Below are 18145 nucleotides of genomic sequence, written 5' to 3' on the forward strand. Positions count from 1 at the left end.
GAAATGTATTCATTTCAGTGCAAATCGGCACGTTCGTTTAAGGTCGTCGTTCGGAACTTACACTCCAGCACAGAAATTGAAGATATCGCCACAGAAATAACAACTCATGGTCACAAAGTAATGCGAATCACTAACATGAAACACAGGTTTACTAAGGCTCCTATGCACATGTTTCTTGTCGAATTGGAACAAAATCCCAACAACAAAGATATTTACAAAATCGAATTTATTTGCCGAACTAAAGTGAACATCGAGCCTAAGAATCCAAGTAAATCAATAGTCCAATGTGTTAATTGCCAAAGATACGGTCATACTAGAACTTACTGTAATCTGAAACCGCGCTGCGTGAAATGTGCCGGCGATCATCTCACAAAAGACTGCAGTTGGACCGATCGTACCAATAAAAACGTAAAGTGTGTCCTATGCAATGAAGGCCATACTGCCAATTACAAAGGATGCAAAGTCTATCAGGAAATGTACTCTCGCAGATATCCTCCCCTGCGTCCTAAACAAACAAATCCTCCTTCCTCCTCTAATCCTATCACCTCAAACACAGTTAAACCCGGAATCTCATTCGCTGTAACTGCTCGTCAAAATAGCCAACTACAACAGGATATAAACAATACCGAAGCCATCAACCATCATCAGCAAGCTAACGACATAACAGAATTAAAATCTATAGTTAAAACTTTAGCGGAGCAATTAAACACAGTCATGAACTTATTAACCGCCGTCGTAGCTAAACTCAAGTAATGCAACACTTCCTTCAAATTGCAGTCTGGAATGCCAACGGCTTGGCACAACACAAACGGGAATTGCAAATGTTCATCCAGCTTCACAGCTTGGATGTTATTCTGATCTCAGAAACACACTTTACTTCCAGCAGCTATCTCAAACTTCCCGGTTTTTCGACGTACACAATCAATCATCCGGATGGTACCGCACACGGTGGATGTGCAATATTAATCAAATCAAACATAAAACATCAAGAATCGCAGCACTATTGCACAAACTATCTTCAAGCCTGCTGCGTTACCATTGATCATCCTTCAAATAAACTTATCCTAGCCGCAATCTACTGTCCTCCTAAACATAAAATCTCGAGTGAGCAATTCAACAATTTCTTCAACTTCTTGGGACCCAAGTTTATTGCAGGTGGAGACTACAACGCTAAACACATCTTCTGGGGTTCAAGACTAACCACTACGCGAGGCCGGCAGCTTTATCTCTCTATCCTGGACAATAATCTACTACACGTATCGTCTGGCGAACCAACCTACTGGCCCAGCGATACATACAAAACACCTGACCTCCTCGACTTCTGCATCACAAAAGGCATTCAACCTCACCACATTTCAGCTAAATCAAGTCTTGATCTTTCTTCGGATCACTCACCAGTCATCATTTCATATAACTCCCTGTCTCCTATCCAATTAAATAATAGGTACTTAACAAATAACAGCACAAACTGGTTTACCTTTCAGAATTACATTGCTGATTGCTTACATTGCAACGTTCCTCTAAAAACCCACGATGATATAGAAGCAGCAGTGTACAACTTCAACAAAATAATTACAGAAGCAGCAACCTTTTCCACTCCAAAATCCCAGACTTTTACTACGCCTGTTTGTCCTATTTACATCAAGAAACTTATAGCCCAGAAGAGAAAACTCCGCAAAATTTGGCAATGTACAAGATCTCCAGCCGATAAACATAATCTAAACAAAGCCTCTAGAGAAATCAAACATCTACTGTCAGACTGGCACAATCAAAAAATGGAAAATTTTCTAATAAACCTTTCTACTACTGACAAATCTCTTTGGAGGGCTACCAATAAACTTAAACGTCCCACACAAAGCAATCCGCCTATTATTAATAAAAATGGACTATGGGCTCGCACCGCACAAGATAAAGCCAATCTCTTCGCCGATCACTTTGAGAACGTGTTTACACCTCATCCACCGACTTGTGACCCTTTCCTGGAGCGCCCAATACATAATTTATTAGCCGATAAAACTAGCAGCCAGACTGAACCACCACTCAAATTCAGTATCTCCGAAGTCATAGGCACAATCCGTTCATCAAAATCCGGCAAATCTCCTGGAATCGACAATATTAGTATTAAACCTTTACAAGAACTTCCTCCTATTGCTTATAGATACATAACTATACTTTTTAATGGAATCCTTAGAACTCTCCACTTTCCTAACTGCTGGAAGACAGCAAAAATAATCCTTATACCAAAACCAGGCAAGGACCCAACTCTACCTGAGTCATACAGGCCTATCAGCCTTCTCCCTTCACTCTCCAAAATATTTGAAAAACTAATCCACAGCAAAATTAAAAACCTAATGGTGTCTTCCTCTATCCTTCCCACCCATCAATTCGGCTTCTTAAGTGGGCACTCCACTATTGAGCAAATACACAGAGTGGTTAACTATATAACTAATTCCTTCCAAAATAAACTCTATTGCTCTGCCGCTTTTCTTGACGTCAGCCAGGCCTTTGACAAGGTCTGGCACACTGGACTTCTTTTTAAAATTAAAACCTTACTCCCTGCTCAATACTTCCTTCTCCTTAAATCATACCTACTAAACAGATCCTTTTTCATTAGCATAGGTGATCAAAATTCTTCAACTCGGCCTATCTGCTCCGGTGTCCCGCAAGGAAGTGTACTTGGACCCTTGCTGTATCTTTTATATACTCATGACTTACCCGTTACAACTAATACGATTACAGCAACATTTGCGGATGATACGGCAATTCTAGCTGCCCACGAAGATCCCGCTCTAGCTTCACACCTCCTACAATCAAACCTGGATACACTGCAAGACTGGCTTAGCATCTGGAGATTCAAGGTTAACAACCAAAAATCAGCTCACGTCACCTTTGCACTGAGGAAACATACATGCCCACCAGTGACTCTCTTTCATAATTTGCTACCCATCAAGGATAATGTAAAATACCTGGGACTTCACCTGGATCGAAAACTCATGTGGAAAACACACATCTGCCAAAAGCGTAAACAACTCGAAGAAAAGCGAAGACAACTATATTGGTTGCTGGGTCGTAAATCCAAAGTGTCGATGTCAAATAAAGTTTTGATATACAAATCAATACTTAAACCCATTTGGACCTATGGGATTCAGCTCTGGGGCACAGCCAGCCACTCAAATGTAGAGATCTTACAGAGGTTCCAGAATAAAATGCTTAGGCAAATTGCCAATGCACCTAAATACACCCCAAATTGGTTACTCCATGAAGAACTGGGTGTCTCTTTCATTAGAGACGAGATTCCTAGACTTTGTCTAAAGTATCGTAGTAGGCTCACCTTTCACCCAAATAACCTTGCAAGAAAGCTGCTAGAACCAATCCAATTCAGAAGACTTAAAAAGAACTACCCCAACGACTTGTTTTAGGTTCAATTATAAGTACTAATTTGTATTTTTCTTTTGTTTTGTACATCTATATATCACACTGTAAAGAACCGCATCACTGGATGCAGATCTTAGCTTTTTCTATCTTTGTTAAATTCTAAGCCATGCAATTGATTTTATATCTCCTGTAGATAGATGATCAAATAAAATTATTAAAAAAAAAAAAAAAAAAAAAAAATTTTTTTGGCACTAAGAATTAGTGTGCTAGCTGCGGGTACTTTTCTGATAAAAATATAAATACCTCGAATTGGGGATGAAAATTTGTTGATTTTAGAATTTTTCTTCAAAATAGATGTATTAAAGAATAATATACCTAAATTACAAATTTGTAACACAATCCTAACATTTTATAAAAAATCTACAAATTAAACTTTACCATCCCCAAAATCAACTTTTAATTTTTTAAGCTTTAAGAATTAATGTGGTGGCTGCAGGTACTTTCATGACAAAAATATAAATATCTCGAATTGGGGATGAAAATTTATCAAATTTAGTATTTGTCTTCAAAATAGATATATCAGAGAATAATATACCTAAATAACAAACCTGTAATACAAATCTAACATTTTATAAAAAAAATCTACAAATAAAACTTTGCCATCCGAAAAATCAACTTTTAAATTTTTTTGCACTAAAAATTTGTATGCTAGCTGCGGGTACTTTTCTGACAAAAATATAAATATATTAAAATGCGGATGAAAATTGGTTGATTTTAGTATTTGTTATTAAAATAGATACTTTGAAAAATAACATATCCAAATTACAACTTTGTAAGACAAACCTAACATTTTATAAAAAATCTATAAATAAAACTTTGTCGTCCGCAAAATCAACTTTTAATTTTTTTGGCACTAAGAATTAGTGTGCTAGCTGCAGGTACATTTCTGAGAAAAATATAAATATTTTGAATTGGGGATGAAAATTTGTTGATTTTAGAATTCTACCTTAAAATAGATACTTTGAAAAATAACATGTCCAAATAACAACTTTGTAACGCAATCCTAACATTTTATAAAAAACCCTCAAAAACCAACTTTTCCAATCACAAAATCACTTTTCAAATTTTTTGGACACAAATATTTTGCTACTCTATTCCTATCAACCTAAGAACAAACCCTAAACAATAGGGTTCCAAAACGACTTCAAAAACCCCAAAAAATCATACAAAAATAATTTCAATCTACTAAAATCTTACTATAAATTTATATTAATTTTTTTCTTACCTAAAGCGTGTCCCTTCTGCGAAAAATGAAAACAATCATATGTGATCAGCTCGTTGTCCACTAAATTGGTATCAGAGATGGTCAAATTCGGTTTTTCATTTTTTAATATACGAATATCAATTAAATCCGATGTGTTTTTGATTGATTCTGGTAAATAGGCATTGAAGGCCAAGGTGAAGGGCTGTAGGACGACTGTGAAGTCGTCACGGGTATCGTAACGACCGCTATTTACCTGGAAAAAAAATTATTACATTTTTAATTGTGGTTTATGAGTATACGGAGTTGCTGTAGGGCATTTTGTTGTTAGAAAACGTTATTGGTAATTTAATTTTGAATAAATTTGTCAAATACACAAACTATATTAGACTAACGGTTTAGAAGTTACGAGAGATATAAACAACAAATGCATAAATCACTTATTACTTCAACAATCAAACTTTTCGGACTATTTATAGTACATCGGGCTGATAATATCAAGAATTTTATTTTGCAAAACGATTCTCTAATGTCTTATGTATATATATATATATATATATATATATATATATATATATATATATACATATATATATAAATCTCGTGTCACGATGTTGGTTCGCGATGGACGCCCAAACTACTGGACCGATTTTAAATTTTATTGGCTCAACGTGTGCATATATATCCAACTTAGGTTATAGGAAATTTTGAAAAGTAAATTTGAAATATAAATATATAATTTTTATAAATTTCTAAAAATTTTGACAGAGAATGACAAAAAAAAAACACTAAAATGACAAATGTCAAAATTAAAATAAACAAAACACTATGATGCGTTGGAATTATTTATCAAAGTGTAAAAAAATTTGTGTGATTAAAATATAATATTATTATTAAGAAATCAGTTAAGATATATTTTGATTGTCATCGCAAATGCTAATCTTACAGGAAATTGTAACCTCTTAAATGGAATAGTACAATCTGAGGGTATCATTGGAATCTGACAAAAACAAACTAGACAAACTAAATATTATATCATATTACATTAAATTTTGACCGAAAAGAAAATATTTTGACAGATATAATTAATTTGAAATAAAATGCAAATGTCTACAATCAGATCTTTATGTAAAAAAATATTTATTTCCACAATATTCCTGTGTTGATTTAGCCAAACTTATGAATTTAGCAATTATATAATTATTTATTGATGACTTAAAATAATTATTAATTTATTAACAAATAAATACTATTTGAAAGAAAATTTTATTGACATATATGACATGACAAAAGTATAATGAACAAAAAACTATGATGCGAGTGAATTAATTTTTGAAGTATGAAATGTCAAATAAATTTGAAAATTATAACAAGTTTTTAACTATTTGTCAAAGAATCAGAGTCCAAATCTATTAAAATTTGATTTTTAGCACTTTTATTATTTTAGGCATATTTTTTATGGCAAAACAATGTTTGCCGGATTAGCTAGTATATATATATATATATATATATATATATATATATATATATTATTTTTTACCAATTTTTCTTCTTGTTTTTGGAATTCCTTAGCCATTTTAGCAACACGTTCTGCAATTTGTTCAGAAGTCCCTTCGCCTCTGTGTAAACAGGCACAAAATAAGGGATGTAAGGCCCTGCAGGCCATGGACCTTCTTTTTACCCTCAATGATACTGTCACATCTAATTATAAGAAATAATATATATAATTAGTTATAATAAAAACGCCTGAGACAATACTTCCAAAAATACTTCGCGACGAAAAGTGGCGTCACACTCAGGCGACGTAAATTTCATTTATATATATATATATATATATATATATATATATATATACAAAATCTATTTTACTATTATCATTTACCTAAAACTGGTACCAAGTTGACCAAAGTCCTAGGCATATTTTTGTGCAAAAAGTCCAGAGCTTTGGCCAATTTTCGAACATGGGCCAAAGGCGTGTTGTGCTCTGGGTCGTAACATTGGGCCGAACACAAGTCGTTGGCCCCAAAAAAAACTGTCACCAGTTTCCAGGAGCTTTGAAATTTGTCTGGTCCCAAAGTTCTCCTCATTTTGGACGTAAGGTATCTAAAATAGATAGATAGGCAAAATGTTCCTATGCTAAATGTATAATGTATCTTATATTATTTTAATTTTTGGCACATCTCAGCTGCTTTTCGGCAATAATAATGTAGACATTACATTTTTCTTATCATAATCATAAATATATTATATTTTAATATCGTGTTAGCCTATAAGTAAATGGAAATGTTTGGCAAATGACGGTTTTTTGTAATGTTTTCCATTTATTTCTACAATGTAACTATATTTCTATAAATCAAAAAATCCTAAAAAAATCCCTTCACAAACTTCAGGAAGATTTATGAAAATTCGAATAATCGTATCGTATTTTGATATGATATCCTTTAAAGTATCTATTTTAAAAAAAAATATTAAAATTATTAAATTTTCACCCGCAATTCCAAATATTTACATTAATCTCGAAAAAGTACTTTTATCGAGCGTAATAATTTTTAGGAAACTTTGACGAAATAAATTTAAATTTTCAGGAATTTTTAGTAAATACACCGTTTGAGTTAGAACCTTTTAATTTTAATATGTTATCCTTTAAAGTGTCTATTTTAATAACAAATATTAAAATTATTAAAATTTCATCCCCAATTCTAAATATTTTTGGTAAAGGTAAAGTACTTTTATCGAGCAGACTAGTTTTTAGGTTACTTTGATGAAATACATTTAGATTTAGGAATTTTTAAAAAATACACGGTTTGAGTTAGAATCTTGTAATTTTGATATGTGATTCTTTGAAGTATCTATTTTAATAACAAATATTAAAATTATTAAATTTTCACCCCCAATTCTAAATATTTACATTAATCTCGGAAAAGTACTTTTATCGAGCATACTAGTTTTTATAGAACTTTGACGAAATAAAATTTAGATTTTTAGGAATTTTTAAAAAATATACGGTTTGAGTTAGAACCTTGTAATTTTGATATGTTATCCTTTAAAGTATCTATTTTAATAACAAATATTAAAATTATTAAATTTTCACCCCCAATTCCAAATATTTACATTAATCTCGAAAAAGTACTTTTATCGAGCGTAATAGTTTTTAGGGAACTTTGACGAAATAAATTTAGATTTTAGGAATTTAAAAAAAATACACCGTTTGAGTTAGAACCTTGTAATTTTGATATGTTATCCTTTAAAGTATCTATTTTAATAACAAACATTAAAATTATTAAATTTTCACCCCCAATTCCAAATATTTATATTAATCTCGGAAAAGTACTTGTACCGAGCATACTAGTTTTTAGGGTACTTTGAGGAAATAAAATTTTGACTTTTAGGAAGTTTTAAAAAATATACGGTTTGAGTTACGAGCTTGTAATTTTGATATGTTATATTTCGAAGTATCTATTTTAATAACAAATACTAAAATTATTAAATTTTTATCCCCTATTTTAAATATATACATTAATCTCGAAAAGGTACTTTTATCGAGCATACTAGTTTTTAGGGAACCTTGACAAGATAAAATTTTGATTTTTAGCGATTTTTAAAAAATATATGGTTTGAGTTACGAGCCTTGTAATTTTGATATGTTATCCTTTAAAGTATCTATTTTAATTCCAATAAAATTATTATAATATTTATCAAAAATTATTATTTTAATATTTATACTTTAACATTTTCTGTCTGACTACTCCAACTATTTATGGTATAAATTTTATTACCAAATTTTTTACATTCTTTAAATATTTTAGTCTACTGATGAATTTTAAGCGGTTTTTTGTAATTTTTTCCATTTATTTCTACAATGTAACTATATTTCTATAAATCAAAAAATCCTACAAAAATCCCTTCGCAAACTTCAGGAAGATTTATGAAAATCCGAATAATCGTTATCTCATTACAGAAGAATTTTATATATGAGATATATATATATATATATATATATATATATATATATATATGAATATTTCTTACTTTGCTTGCTGGATAGCATCATCAGTAGCAGCAACAGGAAAAGCAACATTGAAATTTGCTCTCCTGGATAAAAATTCACCAGGACCAGTACTAAATCCAATTAGACGTGGATTGAACTCTTTTAAAATATTTGGGAGGGTCAGATATTTACGCCAGGATCCTTGGCCACCTGGAAAAATAGGAACAAAGCGGTTAAAACAAAAAAAAACATCCTAAATTGATATGGAAGTCATAAAACTAGCGTAATTGATTCAGGAGCTGGTGAAAAAAGTAGAACTAGAGGAATAGTTCTTTATCAGTCATCAGTTGTTGATCTAGTGCTGATTAGTTTTTGGCAAAGGCAGGTCCCGCCATTTCGAAGATACAGAGCTAAATGTGCTAAAAATGGCAGTTTTTGAGTGAACTAAGCGTCCGATTTGAATGATCTAAAAAACTTTCTGCTTGTATTGACAAAACAATTGCTTTTGACGATAAAAAATTGCTACATCTTTTTTTATTTTCCATAAAATATTTTTGTAATTTTGGATTAAAAATTCAAAAAATTACCTAGGCTAAGCACAGTCTAAGCGCCACTCCGGTACAAATGTCTTCGCAAGTACGTTTAGACTGTTTATGTACTGGAGCACTTTTCCAATAACTATTGAAAAATGTGAAAATATTACAAAAAAATTGTTTGTAATATTTCTTTAAAAATGAATTCTTTCAATTTTAAGCAGAAGAGTGAGGACGTATTTACTTTACAAAATTTATTTATGATATTTTTTTAAGAGTGAGGACGAACTTATTTAATATTTATGAAAAAATGATTTTTTTTTCAATTTCAAGCAGAAGAATGAGGACGTACTTATTTATTTATAATATTAAAAACAAAAAGATTTTTTTCTATTCTAAGCAGAAAAGTGAGGTCGTATTTTAAAAAAAAATATTATATATTTTTAAAAATGAATTCTTACAATTTTAAGCATAAGAGTGAGGTCATATTTCATTAAAAATTGATTTATAATATTTTTTTACAAAATGTACTTTTAATTTTATTTGAAAAAAAATTTTTTTGTATTTTAACCAGAAGATTCTTACAATTTTTGCATAAGGGTGAGGTCATATTTTTTTACAAAATTTATTTATAATATTTTTTAAAGGGCGAAGCAAAAGAGTGAGGACGTATTTATTTATTACAAAATTTATTTATAAAATTTTTGAAAAATGAATTAAATTCAAAAAATCGCCCAGGCTAAGCACAGTCTAAGCGCCACTCTGGTACAAATGTTTACCCGAGTGCGTTTGAACTGTTTATATACTGGAGCACTTTTCCAATTTTGTGAGAAAACTATTGAAAAATGTGAAAATACCGCCAAGCTAAGCGCAGTATAAGTGAAAATGTCGCACAGAATTATTTGCAAATGCGTTTAGACTGTGACTATAAGGGAGCACTTTTTCAATTTTTTGTAAATTTAGGCAACTATTTTTTTTTTAAATTGAATTCTAAATGAAATGACGATTGTTAATGCTCTGGAGATAAATTGATTTATGATTTACATTTGATCTGCTCAGATATAACAAGATAGCAAGAATAATAAAAGTTACAGCATTTGTAATAATATATTTGGAAACGTTTAAAATTTCTCGGATATTTCATTACGGTACGGGAAGTTCCAGCAATTTGCCTTAAGGCACGATGCCGTACACCACTAGTTCTAATTTTTTCTGGTCTTTTACCTGCTGCCCAAGTGACACCACGATGTTCAACAAAAGCCCCTAAAGCAAATTCTTCCATGGCACCACTTCCAGCAACCAAAGAATCTCCCAAAGCACCAATCACTTCTATGTCAGATGGTTTCAGACGATGGACACTTGTAGGACGACTTTTTGCAGATATTTTCTATAAAAAAAAATACTTTAGATGAGAAGATACAGATTAGTTTAATGTCCTTTACCTTTGCCTCTTTTGGACATGGAAATGGGTATCCATCTGGTACCAAAGGCTGTCTTCGTACTCCTGATGATGCAGGATAGAATAAACCGAAACCGGTGCTCTGAAAAAAAATATAAATAAATGAATTATTTATTTATTATTTATTAAATTTAACCTGTTAATATAAATTTTGTGAGTCATTTGACAAAAACCAAAAAATGTCCAGAATTTTCTATATTTTCTTGCTTTAGTCAAAACCTTTATATCGGAGTGTATAAAAGTGTTCCCTATAAAATGTTGTAAATTGTATCTCATTTCACCCTATCTAACTGAAAAGGTGTGGTTCCATATGAAATTTTTGAGTTATTTGGCAAAAACCAAAAAAATGTCCCGAATTTTCTATATTTATTGCTTAAGAATGAAATATCGAATTCAAAGTCGTTTTAACTAAAATATTAGATATTAATATTTAACAAACTAAATTTAATTTTACTAATATTAATAATAATACTAGTAATACGTAGTTTTTAACTAGAGAGTGCCTTTAAAATTCTTTACAAAGTCGCGCCTGTTTTGCATAATTATTATTATTTAGTCATGCAAAATTATGCAAGATCCGTTCATATTATGTCAAAAAAAGGACAGGAGATTGAATGAGTAGGGATATGAATGAGAAATATTTAAATTGGAATTTAAGAAAGGCTTTCTATACAATACTAATCGAGAATAAACAAACGAGCCGATCCAAAAACGTGATCAGAATTAAATTTTAATACAAACAATCCTAGTGTGAAGAAAGTGAATTGAAATTGTGACGTGATGGGAATTCATTATTTATATTTTTGTAAATAATAATTAAATTTGGTATATGAAACATTGAACATTTTTCATCATAAAGCATTTTTTAAGTTTAAAAAATAATCCAACAATAATTTTGTTGTCTAATTTAAGTCTGTCTATTTTCTCTTTGTCACGTTAGAATTATTTATTATTCCGGAATGATTTGTTAAGAAAATGTTTGAGTAATTTTTGCATTTCATTTTGTATCGACACTTTCGATTGACAAAAGAATAAATAAATCGATTGATTGGTACGTGATTTGCATTTTAAAATCAAGATAACGCACTAGACACTTTGATAATAGAAATATGATAAGATAAGATGATAATCTTGAAATCATCTACGTGGTAAAAGAAATATTATATTTCCTTTGTATCTTGAAAAGCTTGGAGTTGATCACTAAGGTATATTCTAGAAATATATTGGCTAAAGTATACTTTGAATTTTTGTCGAAGACAAAATTATTTAATTTCTTCTAGTTTTTGAGATATTTGATTCTGAAGTTTAAGCCACCGCGGCCATACCATGTTTGTGGTCTCAACCTAAAACGAGGCCTCGTTTGGGGTTACATGCGCGCATTCGTTTTATTACAGATATTTCGTGAACCAAAAATGCAAACTATAAAGTATGTTCTAGAAATTCATAGATATAAATATGCTTTATATTTTTGTAGAAGACTAAACTATTCCAGCTATATTAGTTTTTGAGATATAGAGCCATGAAATTGCATGCGCGCAACCTCAAATGAGACCTCGCCTTATACGTGTAGCGCACTCGTATTACTGATATCTCTTAAACCAAAAATGCAAACTATAAAGTATGTTCTAGAAATTTAAAGACATAAATATGCTTTATATTTTTGTAGAAGACAAAACTATTCTAACTATATTAGTTTTCGAGTTACAGGGCTCTAAACTTACATGCAGCGCAACCTCAAACGACGCCTCGTTTGAGGTTACTACTAACATGCGCGCTATTCGTGTAGCGCACTCGTTGTAATACAGATATCTCTTAAACCAAAAATGCAAACTATAAAGTATGTTCTAGAAATTTATAGCCAGAAATATGCTTCATATTTTTGTAGAAGACTAAACTATACTTGTTATGTTTTCGAGTTACAAAACTATAAAATTACATGCGCGCAACTTCAAACGACGCCTCGGTTGGGGTTACTTATTAGCATTAGCCTTATTCGTGATATTAGCCGCACTCGTTTTATTAGAGATATCTCTTGAACCAAAAATGCAAGGTATGTGGTATGTTCTGGAAATTCATGGATATAAATATGCTTTATATTTTTGTAGAAGACTAAACTATTCTAACTATATTAGTTTCCGACTTACAGAATTTTAAAATTACATACGCGCAACCTCAAACGACGCCTCGGTTTGGGGTTACTTAACATGCGCGTTATTCGTGTAACGCATTTGTTCTAATACAGATATCTCTTGAACCAAAAATGCAAACTATAAGGTATGTTCTAGCAATTTATTGATATAAATATGCTTTATATTTTTGCAGAAGACTAAACTATTCTAATTACATTACTTTTCGAGATATAGAGTTTTTAAACAATATGTCCCACGTCTGTCGTCTCAACCTCGAACAAGGCCTCGATCTGGGTTAGAAACATGCGCCTTATTTTAATGTAACATATTTGTTCAAAAATTTATATTTCATAAACCAAAAATAAAAAGTATAAAGTATGTTCTACAAATATGCAGATGAAAATAAGCTTTATATTTTAGTCGAAGACAAAACTATTCTAGCTACATTAGTTTTCGAGATATGGAGCCTTAAAATTGCACGTCTTTTTTAACAAGTTAGTAAGACAAAATTAAATCGAAAAAAAAAAGATTTATATATATATATATATATATAATTATTATTTTACCTGTAAATCATCTGTTAAAAATCGAAATTGTCCTTGGATGCCACTAAGTCCCAAATAAATTACAAAAATTCCAAAAAACATCTTTAAAGATGTTTTGAGAACTTTTGACTAAAATTATATTCTTGGAATCATTGCATATCTGTAACAACAAAAATAATTATTTTAATTGCCATTTTATTTGGTAAAAATATTTAAAAATCATCAAATAATATTTACTAAAATTACGAGAAGAACTTGCAATATTTAAAAGTGATCTAGAGAATAAATTACAAATCTTTAAGTAATTTTGAAGAAACTAAAATTACTTCATAAACTTTTGCAATTAAACAAGAATTCATATTATTTCAGTAACTAATTTAGAAAAAAATGTGTTGATACATGTGTTAAATGGTCCAAGAAGCAAAAAAAATTGCGGTCAGAACATTATTTCAAAACTAACTACGAAAAAAACGTATTTCTTAAACGTATACTTTTACTGATAAACAAATCTTCAGAGTTGATAAATAACATAAAACTTTGCAATTAAATTTATTTAAAGTAAATTCTGATGAATTAATGATTTATATTATTATACTCTTTATTTTTTACTATTCATAAATAGTTTTACTTTTGATGTAATTTATTCTTTTCATAATGTAATTTATTTTCAAATATATATTTATTTTCTAATTTTTGTTTTACTATTTATATAAATTTTGTAAACTTCATTAGAATTTTTAAAAATCCATTAAAATTATATAAAGATTCATTAAATATATAAAAAAAATATTGAAATTATATAAGATTGTTCTTAAAAAAAGTTTTTAAACCTATTAAAATTATCAAAAAATCTAATTTCAATGCGAGTGTGCAAATTAATGTTGCACTTTTAGTGAAAGAGTTACAACAGCAAATCGTGATTAACACAGTTCGATGGCAAATTAAAAATGTTATATAAGCGACTTTTTGAATTTCTAAAATATCTCAAAGTGTTCTCGAGATATTGCATTTTTAAACATTTCGATTTCGCAGGATCCATATTGATTTTTTGCAATTTATAAAATTTGCAAAGTGTAAAAATTCAATTTTGTAAGAACTATTGCAGATATTTTGGTGATTAAAAAAGTTGTTCTAATAACATTTTTAATTTGCCATCGAATAGTAATACTCTTGATTTCCAAATTTTACTAGTTCTTCAAGAAAGTACATTATACATGAATAAATCTTCAGGATTTGATGCTTTCCATATGAGTATGCCAAATAATGTTGCATTCTTAGTGAACAAGTTGAAACAGCAAATAATAGGTACCACAGTTCGATGGCAAATTAAAAATGTTATATAAACGACTTTTTGAATTTTCAAAATATCTCAAAGCGTTCTCGAGATATTGCATTTTTAAACATTTCGATTTCGCAGGATCCATATTGATTTTTTGCAATTTATAAAATTTGCAAAGTGTAAAAATTCAATTTTGTAAGAACTATTGCAGATATTTTGGTGATTAAAAAAGTTGTTCTAATAACATTTTTAATTTGCCATCGAATAGTAATACTCTTGATTTCCAAATTTTACTAGTTCTTCAAGAAAGTACATTATACATAAATAAATCTTCAGGATTTGATGCTTTCCATATGAGTATGCCAAATAATGTTGCATTCTTAGTGAACAAGTTGAAACAGCAAATAATAGGTACCACAGTTCGATGGCAAATTAAAAATGTTATATAAACGACTTTTTGAATTTTCAAAATATCTCAAAGCGTTCTCGAGATATTGCATTTTTAAACATTTCGATTTCGCAGGATCCATATTGATTTTTTGCAATTTATAAAATTTGCAAAGTCATTTTGCAATTTGCAATTCAATTTTGTAAGAACTATTGCAGATATTTTGGTGATTAAAAAAGTTGTTCTAATAACATTTTTAATTTGCCATCGAATAGTAATACTCTTGATTTCCAAATTTTACTAGTTCTTCAAGAAAGTACATTATACATGAATAAATCTTCAGGATTTGATGCTTTCCATATGAGTATGCCAAATAATGTTGCATTCTTAGTGAACAAGTTGAAACAGCAAATAATAGGTACCACAGTTCGATGGCAAATTAAAAATGTTATATAAACGACTTTTTGAATTTTCAAAATATCTCAAAGCGTTCTCGAGATATTGCATTTTTAAACATTTCGATTTCGCAGGATCCATATTGATTTTTTACAACTTATAAAATTTGCAAAGTGTAAAAATGCAATTTTATAAAAACTATTGTAGATATTTTGGTGATTCAAAAAGTTGTTCTAATAACATTCTTAATTTGCCATCGAATAGTAATACCCTTGATTTCCAATTTTTACAAGTTCGCCAAGAATATATTATTATTTTTAAAACAACTTTGAAATCGAAATTTTGATAAATGCAATATATCTTTGAAAGTGGCAAAAACTTTTTTAAAAACAATCCATGGATAGATATCGTTGAATATTTTATAAAAATAAACCGGCAAAAAGTTTGTTAAAAAATCTCATTGGAATTATTAAAAAAAATCTAGTTAGATTTTTTAATCAAATTAGAATTCTTAAAAATCCCATTAGAATTATAGAAAACCTATTAGAATTTTTAATATTTTCAATCTATTTTTCACTATTTATATAATTTTTTATGATTTATATAATTTTTTATGATTTTTATAATTCGTTACTATTTATATAATTCTATTTTTATTTTATTTTTAACTTTTATTGTAGGTCTGTGTGTTAATTTTATTAGTCATATATATATATTTATTCGGCTTCTCTTTGAACAATAAGATGGAAGATTTCTTTTGAGAATTTCTTGTGTTTAACATTTTATTGACGTTATCCGTTTCCTTAAATTGAATTTGGACAGAGCCGAATTTGTAAATATTCAATAATGTTTAAAATTTATTAGGTTATTAAAAATATTAAGTGTTTTTCAAAGAAATAAACATGATTTATCAGAAAAAGTCAGAAGTGTAAATAGTCGTAAGAAATCATTTGTAATTGCATTGATAGGAAAGATATGAAAATTATCGATGTAAAATATCAAAATATGGAACTATTAAAAAGTATTTGAAAATATTGAACTGTTAAAGTCTAAGTAGATTGTATAGAATTAAAACTTGATTCAGAATTTTTAAATTAGTAGAAAATATTAAAATATACTACTACAATGGATTTAAGGACGTAAAGTCTTTTAAAAATATTAAAATGCCTTCAGAAAAATCCATTAAAAATCTTGAAAACCTATTGAAATTCAAGAAAACTCATTGAATTTCTAGAGAACTCATTGAAATTCAAGAAAACCTATTGAAATTATAGAAAAAACCCATTGAAATTGAAATGAATTTGCAGAAAACGAATTATGATTCTAAAAAACCTATTGGATTTACAATTCTCTTATTGAAATTATAAAAATCCTATAGGAATAATGAAAATCCTATTGGAATTATAAAAAAAATACAAAAATCCTATTGCAATTAAATAAAATTTATCAACATATTCTAATGTTTTTTACAAATTTTGTTATTACAAAGTATAATAAACAATATTATATAAAATTAAACCCATTAAAATTCTGGAGACCCCATTGAAATTTTAGAAAACTCACTGAAATTCAAGAAAATCTATTGAAAATCTGGAAAAACCCATTGAAAATCTAGAAAAACCAACTGAATTTATGAAAAACGAATTCAAATTCTAGAAAATCAATTAAAATACTAGAAAATCTAGAAAAACCCATTGAAATTATAAATAACCAATTCAAATTTTAGAAAATCTACTAAATTACAGAAAAACCGATTGAATATGCAAAAATTCAATTCAACTTCTAGGAAATCAATTAAAATTCTAGAAAATCTATTAAACCCATTGAAAATCTAGAAAAACGCATTAAAATCACAAAAAAAACATTGAATTTGTAAAAAAACCAATTCAAATCTAGAAAATCAATTGAAATTCTAGAAAATCTGTTGAACCCATTGAAAAACTAGAAAAACCCATTGAAATTATAGAAAAACACATTGAATTTGCAAAAAACCAATTCCAATCTTAGAAAATCAATTGAAATTCTAGAAAATCTATTGAACCCATTAAAAATCTAGAAAAACATATTGAATTTGCAAAAATCCAATGCAACTTCTAGAAAATCAATTGAAATTCTAGAAAATCTATTGAACCCATTGAAAATCTAGAAAAAGCTATGGAAATTATAGAAAACCCCATTGAATTTGCAGAGAACCAATTCAAATTCGAGAAAATCAATTAAAATTTTAGAAAATCTATTGAACCTCTTGAAACTCTAGAAAACCCCATTGAAATTATAGAAAAACCCATTGAATTTGCAGAAAATCAATTCAAATTCTAGAAAATCAATTAAAATTCAAATTAAATTTAAATGCCTTCAAAAAACCCACTAAAATTCTTGAAAACCCATTGAAATTCTAGAAAACTCATTGAACTACTAGAAAACTCATTGAAAAACCCTTTGAAAATCTAGAAAAAAGCCATTGAAATTATAGAAAAACCCATTGAATGTGCAGAAAATCAATTTAAATTCTAGAAAACCTATTGGATTTACAATAATCTAATAATAATTAAAATGCCTTCAGAAAAACCTACTAAAATTCTTGAAAACCCATTGAAATTCTAGAAAACTCAAGATCACATATTGAAAATCTAAAAAAGAGCCATTGAAATTAAAGAAAAACACCTTGAATTTGCAGAAAATCAATTCAAATTCTAGAAAATCAAACAAAATTCTAGAAAATCTATTGGAATTTAAAAAACCCTATTGAAATTATGAAAATCTTGTTGAAATTATAAAAATCTCGTTGAAAT

At 29.0% G+C, this 18145-nt stretch overlaps 1 protein-coding gene across 1 annotated transcript in view; it reads right to left on the reverse strand.

The window, feature by feature from the left end:
• The window catches only part of LOC113389736 (phospholipase B1, membrane-associated-like), a 75130-nt gene that overhangs the window by 42307 nt on the left and 14678 nt on the right, over positions 1-18145 (reverse strand). Inside the window, exons 6-9 of the mRNA XM_026626750.1 lie at positions 6519-6739; positions 6177-6337; positions 4772-4892; positions 4661-4720 (exon numbers count right to left, since the gene is read on the reverse strand). Coding sequence (XP_026482535.1) covers positions 4661-4720; positions 4772-4892; positions 6177-6337; positions 6519-6739 — 563 coding nt within the window. The remainder of the gene's footprint in view (positions 1-4660; positions 4721-4771; positions 4893-6176; positions 6338-6518; positions 6740-18145) is intronic.

This window comes from Ctenocephalides felis, unplaced genomic scaffold (assembly GCF_003426905.1).
Source record: "Ctenocephalides felis isolate EL2017-DRISC unplaced genomic scaffold, ASM342690v1 CF-g0.4_SCAFFOLD_03573, whole genome shotgun sequence".
In the NCBI taxonomy this organism is placed as follows: domain Eukaryota; kingdom Metazoa; phylum Arthropoda; class Insecta; order Siphonaptera; family Pulicidae; genus Ctenocephalides; species Ctenocephalides felis.